This window comes from Sinocyclocheilus grahami, unplaced genomic scaffold (assembly GCF_001515645.1).
Source record: "Sinocyclocheilus grahami isolate Dianchi unplaced genomic scaffold, SAMN03320097.WGS_v1.1 scaffold202.1, whole genome shotgun sequence".
Lineage (NCBI taxonomy): Eukaryota > Metazoa > Chordata > Actinopteri > Cypriniformes > Cyprinidae > Sinocyclocheilus > Sinocyclocheilus grahami.
In genome coordinates, this window is record NW_015505381.1 from 786497 (window position 1) to 797415 (window position 10919).

A 10919-nucleotide genomic window follows, 5' to 3' on the forward strand; every position below is an offset into this window, starting at 1 on the left:
CACACACACACACACACACACACACACACACACACACACACACACACACACACACACACACACACACACACACATATACACATATAAATGCTTTATGCTGAGTTCTGTGCAGTCAGTAAGTAAAGCCGTACTGATGTGAAAGGTATTTATGGAAGCTTGTTTCCGCCATGGGATTAAAAAAAAAGTTAAAAAGTTAATTGCAACTTTTTAATCTCACAATTCAGACATTTTTCTCGCAACTCTGAGTTTATATCTCACAATTCTGACCTGTTCACAATTTAGAGAAAAAAGTCAGTTTTGAGATATAAAGTCAAAACTGTAAGAAAAAGTCAGAATTCTGAGTTTATATTTAATTGTGAGTGTTTGTCTCAGAATTCTGACCTTAAAAAAATCTGTTGTTTTATTTTTTATTCAATGGTAGAAACAAGCTTTCATAGGTTTAAGCTGTCAAATTAAAAAAAATTAAAATTAGTAGTGCTAGTGTAAGAATTCAATGGTAGCACATAACAAACCTGCAAGATCTGTGCTGTTTCTTAATCAGTATTTTTTTTTTTACAGTACAAATACCTAAACATCCCTAAAACAAGACCAGGTTATTCGAGAAGCAAAAATGCATGATATTAACACTTTTTTGGCAAGCTGAGGTTTTTTTTCTCCTTGTTTTAAGCATAAATCAAACAACATTTAGTGAGATCTATGTTTAAAACAATAATTCAAAAATAAAATTGAATAAAGCATTTCTTTATGTTTTCAGTGGAGAAGTGTGAGATAAATTTATTGAGAATTGTGATAGCTATGTTTAAAACAATAATTAAAAAATAGAACAACAAATAAATACATTTAAAATATATAGAACAAGACTATATTTCAGTGAGGTTAGAAAAATCAAAAATCTAAATATGTTCACGTCACAAATCTTGACAATATCTTACACAGTTTGCTTCGCAAGAAAATTGTAATGTTTATCGAGAAGCAAAAATGCATGATATTTAGACTTTACTTTTGTATTTTGGGGGCAAATGTTGTTGTTTTTTCTTGTTTTAAGTGTAAATCGCAAAAAAATTGTGAGATTCGTTTAAAACAATAATTATAAAATAAAACCATAAATAAATTTAAAATGAAACTATTAGAAAAATAAACATAATTAAGTATATATACGCATATATTATACAACTTTGCCTCTCAAGGAAGAAGAATCATATTTTAAGGATGTTTATATATTTTTTCCTGGAAGACAAGACAGATATATTTATCTCTGTATGTTTTTAGTGGAGAAGGGGGCTATTACTTGACAGATGATAATATGGGCGAGAAAACTAGTAACCACCCAGAACACCCTAGAAACCACATAGCAACACCTTGTCAACCGCTCACGACACGGACGGCAGTGTGTTTGCATGGACTCATATGTAAAGATGTTCTGCATTGAGCACTATTAAAGCATCCAGATGATTAGTGTTGTGAAATAGATTTGAAATAGATCTCAAGTTTCATACGAGTTGATTCATCTGCAGTGGAAGCAAATTATGAATTGCGAGAGAAATCAATCAGGTGTAAGTGACTCCATTAGCGAGTGTTAACAGCAGAAATGATGATGCTGTGAGATCTAATGGAGATGAATAATGAAGCTTTTAATGGACTTGCTGAAGCAGCTGCTGTCTGTCTCTCTGTCAGTTCAATGAGAAAGCGTACGCCGTGGTGCCGTGCTTCACAACGCTGGTCCAAGCCAACATAAAAAACAAGAAGATCTTCAAAGAGGCTGTGATGAACATGCAAGCGAAGGGGACGACAGACTACAAGACCGGCTTTCAGTTTGCCTTTGACCAGCTGTTAAATGTAAGACTCACACGCTCATGTTTACCTACTGTAGTTATCTACATGAAGATACACTGGAATTTTGTATTCAAGTCCTTAAATAAAGTTAATAATAATGACTACAGACTAGCCCTAACCTACAGAAGTCCTAAGAGGTCATGAATTATTTGTTCCGTTTGTTTTCTTGTGATGTTAAATTAATTCTCTTTAATTTGAAGTGCTCGATCACCGACTGACAAGTAAGTATACATGCACTACTGTCAAAAGTTTGGGGTTGGTGCAATTTTTTTATGTTGTTAAAAGAAGTTTCTTTCGCTCACCAAGGCTGCATTTATTTGATCAAAAATATAGTAAAAACAGTAATATTGTGAAATATTATTACAATTTAAAATAACTGGTTTTTATTTGAAAATATATTTTGAATGTAATTTATTCCTGTGATGCAAAGTAGAATTTTGATACATTTTCTTAACAATTTCTTGAGGAATAGTTCAAAAGAACATCATTTGTTTGAAATGGAAATCTTTTGTAATATTATAAATATCTTTACTGCCACTTTTGATCAACTTAATGCATCCTTGCTGAATAAAATTGCTCATGTCTTTCCAAACATTTTGAAATTATGAACTCCAGAAATAGATAGACTGAGAAATAAATGAGAAAATAGTTTAGTCTCAATCTCGAGAAAGCAACTCTTTTTTTTTTACAGTCTTATGGCTTGCATACTAACTCAAATGATAACTAAAACTATAGATATATATTTTTAGAATATAAAAAACATGATTTACTAAAGCTATGAATCATTTTACCTTTGAGAAGATCCCTGGATGTTCCCAAAGAGAGTTTTTATTTATTTTTTGCTAAATTTAGCTGGATTTGGCTTAGTTAAATTTGTTAATGCCAAAACATCCTCTTACCAACTCGGCGGAAAATTGTATTGCTCAGATGTTGCTTTTTCAAAGCTTTCAGAGATTTAACAGAGTTCTCAGTTATATTTAATTTAAGTGTCAGCTTTTTCTCATATTTCTGAGCAATAAAATCAGACAAATGAGTCGATAGTGGACATTCAGTAAGCCTTAAAGGCCCTGTTTACACTTGGTCTTAAGATGCATTTTGGTCAATTGGATCACAAGTGGACAATGGAGACACATGCCCGTTTACACCTGGCATTTTAATCTGTCTCTTCTGTCCACTTTCGACCACTTCTGACCAGATTACCCACCGTGGTGCCGATTACGTCAAGAGAAGGATAAATGGGCGGATCCCTCTGTCGCCATCAAAACATGAGTGGGAGGGCTAAAGTTATCGCGCACTAATATTACATCTGCTTGTACTTACTGCTACTTACAACGTCTCTTGTCCCAAAATGCAAGATGATTTTAAATATAATGAGGTGCTTAACTGGGTCAGAGTGGGGCGCTAGCAGAAGAGCCTTATAGAGATGTATATGTTGCTTTAATAAGACCAGTAGATAGATATAATATGAGATAGAATATGGAAGTATAGTGTATAGATCAGCATTGAAAACATCATTAAAGATACTAGAAGTTATACAAAATGAGTGCTGTCAAACGATTAATCGCGATTAATTGCATCCCAAATAAAAAAAAATTAGTTTACATATTATATGTATGTGTACTGTGTATATTTATTATGTATATATAAATACACACACATACAGTATATATTTTGAAAATATTTACACGTATATACATTTATATATTTATATTCTTATATTTTATATTATATATAAATATATTTAATATATAAACATAACATTTTTCTTAAATATATACATGCATGTGTTTGTATTTATATATACATAATAAATATATACAGTGTGCACATATATTATGTAAACAAAACTTTTATTTTGGATGTGATTAATCGCGATTAATCGTTTGACAGCACTATACAAAAAAATCAAGCACTGAGAATTTGTTGTGGGGCCATAAGGACCTCTCCAGCTTGTGCGATTCAAGTGAAGATGGGTGAGTTACCTCTAAAATTAAGATTTAAACAGTTCATGATTGAAGTATTAAAGAAAGAACTTCTGATCATCTAACAGTGTTTACAGTTGAGATGTTAGCTATCTTAATGGGATTACAGTGGGTAGAACAAAATAAAATTATCAAGGTTGTAATATGTTCAGATAGCTTATCAACATTGATGTCTCTACAGTCTTTATAATCTTATAACAGACCTGATATTGTTTATGAAATATATGAAACTTTATTCAGACTTCAGCATATAAAAACAGAAATCAGACTTATGTGGATTCCAGCTCATAGGGGGATTGAGGGGAATGAAGCCGCAGACGCGTTGGCTAAGCAAGCTTTGAAACATGATAGAATTATGGAAGTAGCTTTTAGTAAAGCTGAAAGTAAAGCAAAAATAAGGAATAATATTATGAAGGCCTGGCAAAAACAATGGGATGAGGGGAAGAAAGGACATCATTTATACAATATTGCGCAAGAAGTAGGGAGAATGAAATCAACAGGAAGATATACAAGAGAACATATCATTATTTTGAGGTTGAGATTGGGGCATACTGGATTGAATAAAACAATGCAGTTATTGAAAAAGCATCCATCAGGTATGTGTGATTGTGGAATGGAAGAAGAATCAGCGGAACGTGATTAGTCAAGGTGTCAAATACGAAACTCAAAGGATAAAATTAAAAGATGAATTAAAGAAGTATGGGGTGAACATATTAAATCTTAAAAATCTATTTGAAGTTGAAGATCAGATACATGAAGCTTTGTTAAATTTTTTGAAAGAAACCGGTTTAATGAAAATAATTTTACCTGCTAGGGTTTTTTTTTTGTCCTCTTAAGAATTATACATTTCTGGTCCACACTCCAGCACACTAGGTAAGCGGTCTTTTGTGGCTGCTCGAACGCATTCGACCACATGCGTTTTCAACTGTCTCTGGAAGTGGTCAAAAGTGGACGAGCTCAGAACGTTTTAGACCCCGTTTACATCTGTATTTAGCATTGTCCACTTGTGATCCGATCGACCAAAACGCATCTTAATACCAAGTGTAAACAGGGCCAAAATTATAAATACAGAAGAAATATAGCCATGCAGAAGTGTGTTGATGGTGTGTACAATGTTGTGAGATATGTTATTGGCCACATGTGTGGCTTCATCACATGCATTTTAGTTTTGGCCGACTGCTGCTCGAACAGATCGTGATGGTGTGATTGATGAGATACAGACGAATCTGTATTCTCTTCCGACCGAAGACACTCGTTCTTTCTGACTTCCTCTTTCACTGTCGCTCTCAGATCTGCAAGCGCCAAGGCATTTTAATTTCTGCCCGCTGACTCCTGATGAAGGCTGAGAAGAGAGCGCTGTAAATTTGTAATTGTGGCAGTATTATTTATCTTTATTAGAATCTTGTCAGAGTGATGTGGCGTAGGCCGAATGTCAATGACAGCTGTGATTGGGCAGGGTAGGGAGAGGGGACTTTTGGCTAACTCATCAGTGATAGGACAGTCGGCGGCAGCTGGCACAAAAGCAGACATATGATTAGAGGAACAGACGTGCCCGCACACACACACGCACGCTTAAGTGCTCGGACACATGTGCAGTGCTCTGCCAAATGGGACACTGTTATAGCCAAGGTCATTTGTGTAGTGAATTGATTCAAGCAGGCCTAAAACGAATTCTGTGCAAACACTTCATACGCAGATTGGCCACAAACACACTGTGGCTAAATTTGGTTGTCAGTTCACCTTTTAGTGCTTAAAGGTGCGGTATGTAATATTGACAGCTAGCAGTTAAAACGAGTACGCACTGTGGTCCAAATTCAAAATATTGGAAAGAGTTGTTTCTCTCGCCTTCACCTCTTCAGTCTCAACACTCATGCGGGTTGCCAGATTGAGGACACACAACAGGAATAAGCACAAGTGACAATAGGAGTCGACAAGCTTTAGACTGTAAACTGATGAGTTGATTTATCCACAATTGAATATGCCTCTGATCAGTCATAGAGCTTTTTAGACGGAGGCCGGAGCTTTTTAGGGTAGAATCGGTGATCCCTGATCCAGTCCGTTTTTTGGCTTCCACGAATGCAATGTGCTGTGTTTTCCTCCAACTGGCCACCTGGGGTGTCAAAACCCTATTGGGTAAATTGGCAGTAGGCGGAGTCGCACAGTGACATTCCGACACGGAACGCACATTTCAAAACAAAACAACAGGCTGTAGCATGAAACAAGTATGTGAACTTAGCATGTTTTCTAAATATCTGCAAATGTATTATGGTATTTTTATGATTTAGTACAGTCAAAAAATTACATACAGCACCTTTAATCCTGTTCTGTATACACACTGTTCAGTAATATACAGGAGTGACAATTCCAAACGAATTGTCTACCAGTAATAACAATCGCATTTACAGATATTGTACGCAGTGTTTACGGAACCGAACTAAATAGCTAGTTTTTAATTATGTATTTAAATATTTATCAGAGGTTTTTTTTCTGTATGTGCGGTGCAAGAAATCACGAGTACGTTTTGACTCATTCGTGTTGCCAGATCTGGCAAAAAAAAACAGTAAAACTAACAAGAACAAGCCCATAATAAGCTCAAATCCAAATGCATTATCTTGGAAATTAGTCACATGCCAAAATATAGCGAACTGCACCTGCCTATTAATCAATAAACTGGATCGCTTTATGAGACAAGCCCAAAGACACATAATAAGCAATTTAGAGGATTCACTCCTGTATTTAAATGTGATTGTCACTTTACAGTGTGTATGTGGCCATTATTATTATTAAATGACACGTTGCAAGGATAGTGTAAAGCACAAGGGTTTTCACAAACAAAAGCATCTGTTTATAAAGGCAGATCCAGTGAGTTTCAAACTGACCTGGCTCATTTGACACCCTCCTAACAAATCTTATGCATTCCTGTTTCTGTTTCTCACAGGAGACCAGCGCTCCGAGAGCAAACTGCAATAAGATGATAATGATGTTCACAGACGGTGGCGAGGACCGCGCTCAAGACATCTTTGAGAAATACAACTGGCCAAACAAAACAGTGAGTCGAGGCGATTGAATTCAAAACATGCCGGTGTTTCCATCTGTGTGGTAATGACCTCCAGTGACAAGCAGATTTTCTGTCCTCCCTAAAACTGAAAATAGCACGTGACAACAAAATCACAGTCAATCAGAATATTTTGACGTTTGTAGCTGTGTGGAGCATGATTTCAGACCAAAGAGATAACATCATAAATCTGATGTCATTCCCATATAAAACTTACATTCTAGCACAAAAAAACATGTTTGAAATGATAAAACAATACATATGCTGTTAAATGAGGGTCCAAATGCTTTAAGGGACTCCTCTGTATTTTTAGACCCTTCTGCTACACAGATCTAATAAACCATCTTCTCTCCACAGGTGAGAGTTTTCACGTTCTCAGTGGGGCAGCACAACTATGACGTCACTCCTCTGCAGTGGATCGCCTGTGCCAACAAGGGTAAGAGAGTGAGAATGTAGATTTGGTTCAAAAATCTGAACTTTTCAGCTGTTCAACTACTTCTGTACGTCTCTGTTAGGCACAATTTGAAGTATCATGGCAGGAACACAATGCAACAGCCTAGAGACTGCATATCAGTGTTCTAAAAATGTAAAGAACACATTTCAAAAAACTCAGCCCAACTTAGCAATGTGTTTAAAATGTTAAGTAGACTTTGGCAAACACATAGTAACACACTAGCAACCATCCACAATACTCTAGCTATAGTGGCTAATCTTTAAAACTTCCTTTAGCCCCTTGAGGTTAGCTGGGGGGAGTCTCCCGATACATATGTCCATCAAGCACGCACTGAGATGCGGTTGATGAAAAAAATCATGGTTTATTAATCGCAGCAATCTTTGGTTTACTTTCCAAAAAATACAAACTTCCAAGAACGTGAAAATGCAGTACCATGTGATTGAAGAAACTCTTGCTCTTGCTTTTCTTCAGTAGAACAGTGAAGAGGATTTTTAGCTGAAACAGTGGTCCATTTTTGAGAATAAAAAAAGCATAGCAAGAAACACAAAATTAATACCCGTGGCTCCTAACGATATACAGTATTGTGGTCTTATGAAGTGAAACGATTGGTCTGTGCAAGAAACTGGTCATTATTTACAATATTACAAATGGTCCGGAGTGATGCCGGTTCACAAAAGAATCATTCTTTTGAACTTATTCTTTTTTTTTGTAAACTAGTTGAATCAGTTCACCAAATTGGACTGAACTGTCTGAAACAGCTGAAGCAGCACAGATCTACAAGTTACTCCATCAAAACTCTGAAGACTGAAGACCATGATATGTGCGAAATTAACATTTTTATGGTTTCTCATGGTGAACTGATGAAGACTAGTTTATTCACTTAAAACATGAAAAACATCCACATTTCACATCATTATTAGGTGCTTTAATAATTACGTATACATTTTGTCATTGCGTGATTACGTAAACAAACTACTGAATTGAACCAGTTCATTGAAACAAACTGTCTAAAATTGAACCGGTTTGCAGAAACTGAGGCTCTGGATTAACAGGTAATAATGTTGTAAATAATGTTCAGTTTCTTGCATAGACCGATCGTTTCGCTTCATAAGACCGCAATATATCGTCAGGAGCCACGGGTATTATTTTGTGTTCCTTGATATGTTTTTAGCACAGCCACTGACTTGCATTTTATGAATCACCAATAACCAAGGTTTCAGCTAAAAATCTTTTTACTTTAAAATTAACAGCAAATTTACTTTTTGGGGTGAACTATCTCTTTGAAGCCAAAACTGTCCATTTCCTAAACGCATCCTGGTCAACAGCGCTCAAGTAATGTTGACCTATCTGACCTAACAAGTTAATTCCAGGCCTGTAGCGCAAACACTCTCCCTCTCCAGCTCTCTGATTAGTTAATGACGAACGGTGGCAGAACACTTCAGAGACCCCCGCCGCCCTCCCTTCCTTCTAATTAATTAGCCGAAGAGGAACTGCCGTCGCAGCGATAACCACGTCTGCAACTTCTCGGCGTCTCCAGCCAAAAGCACTTCCACTTAAGGATTAGCCCTCTGTGCGGCCGTGTTCTCCGCTGTAATGACTGGCAGTGAGGGGACGGAGTCTGGCACATCAAGCAAGACGCTTTTCTCAGCGGACTCCATCTCCACTGCAGGCTTTCATTTCGCTCACCGATATCACAAAGCAGCAGAGGAACACCCCTGACACCCTCACAAAGTCCACATCCACTTCCGCGGCTCTCCCTGTGCTGTAGAATGCGTGTTCGACAGCGTATCTGACTGAAAGCATTCGCAGCCGCCGCTAGGTTAGTTCAAAAAGCAACAGTAGCGTGCATACACCACGTTTCCTCTGAACATACGCAGAGCGCTCTTTGGCAGGCTTGTTAAGATGCAGATTGCATCGGATTGTCTGCGTCTTATTGTTTTGTTGTACATGTCGCCCGTGCGGCGGAGACAAATGCATTCAGCATTATGTAATCATGACCAAGTCAAGGGATCAACAATGAGAGACATGTTTGTTTGACACGGCTTAGCGTGTGTTGTCACTCCACCGGCTGTCTCTCAGCGAGCTCGTTCACACTCCGCTGACACAAACAGAGTCTCGTATGGCCGCCGCTGAATCAGAGCCAATTCCTGGTCTCTTTGATTCCCGGTGACTCGCATTGATTTGATTAGATTCTTTCTAGCGTGCTGATTGGTTTGACCCTCAGACATCTATAAAACACTTCTTTTTTTTATGCTCTAATTCTCTTGACTTTGATATGCTTTTAAAGACTTTTAAATTATTTCTGATTCATTAACTGAACTAGATTTGACTTCCTTATCTGCAGTCGTTTTAGGGGCCATCACCTTCTTGAAGAGATGTTACGGGTTCAACACCCATCAAGCTTTATCTAATCTAACATTTGGGACATGATGGCAGTTACCACAGAAAATCATTTTGATTCATCCCTTTGTTTTAGGGGCCAGTTTGAGTATAAACCTATTAAAACAATAAAAAAGTATATTTTGTTTGAAAAGTGAGAGGAAGGGAAAAAAACATTTTAAAAAGGAAAAAAAATCTATTTATTGAATGTGTTGTAAATAATTGCTAAATGTACACTGTATTTATGAATGAATATTTAGTCAAAGAAAAATTCATATCTATTCATATATTTTCAGTTTTGACCACTTTTCTTCAAAATTTTTCATATGCTTAAATAGTACTATTAGTACTATAGGACTATATTACTGTTTGCACATAGAAATTTTTTTAAATTATAAAAATGTTATGTTCACGTAATTGTGATATTGTGTGTGTGGGGGGGGGAACTAATTAACATTATTTGTAAAAAAAAAAAAAAAAAAATATTATTTATTTATTTGTACCTCGGATTTTGGGGACATTATTGACCCATTAAAACAGTATTACCAAAAAAGTATATTTTGTTTGAAACAGTTCGATTAGAGAAATGAAACAAAAATGTTTTATTAAATTCATTTTTATTACATTTGAATACATTTATTTTAAATGTATTAAATGACTATTTATTAAATATTTGTTAATGTGTACAAAGTATTTATTTATCAATGAATATTTATTAAAGGAAAATATTAGTTAAAGAAAAAAAAAAGAATATATTTCTGTTTTGACAAAACATCTAACCATAGTTATTTTTATATACACTGAAAAAAATTATAAACGCAACACTTTTGTTTTTGCCCCCATTTTTCATGAGCTGAACTCAAAGATCTAAGACTTTTTCTATGAACACAAAATGCCTATTTCTCTCAAATATTGTTCACAAATCTGTCTAAATCTGTGTTAGTGAGCACTTCTCCTTTGCCGAGATAATTCATCCACCTCACAGGTGTGGCATATCAAGATGCTGATTAGACAGCATGATTATTGCACAGGTGTGCCTTAGGTTGGCCACAATAAAAGGCCACTCTAAAATGTGCAGTTTTATCACACAGCACAATGACACAGATGTCGCAAGTTTTGAGGGAGCGTGCAATTGGCATGCTGACTGCAGGAATGTCCACCAGAGCTGTTGCCCGTGAATTGAATGATCTTTTCTCTACCATAAGCCGTCTCCAAA

At 36.1% G+C, this 10919-nt stretch overlaps 1 protein-coding gene across 1 annotated transcript in view; it reads left to right on the forward strand.

Moving 5' to 3' along the window:
* LOC107595439 (voltage-dependent calcium channel subunit alpha-2/delta-2-like) overlaps positions 1 to 10919 on the forward strand; it is a 205684-nt gene that overhangs the window by 156866 nt on the left and 37899 nt on the right. The window contains exons 11-13 of the mRNA XM_016285843.1: positions 1675 to 1836; positions 6754 to 6864; positions 7228 to 7306. Coding sequence (XP_016141329.1) covers positions 1675 to 1836; positions 6754 to 6864; positions 7228 to 7306 — 352 coding nt within the window. The remainder of the gene's footprint in view (positions 1 to 1674; positions 1837 to 6753; positions 6865 to 7227; positions 7307 to 10919) is intronic.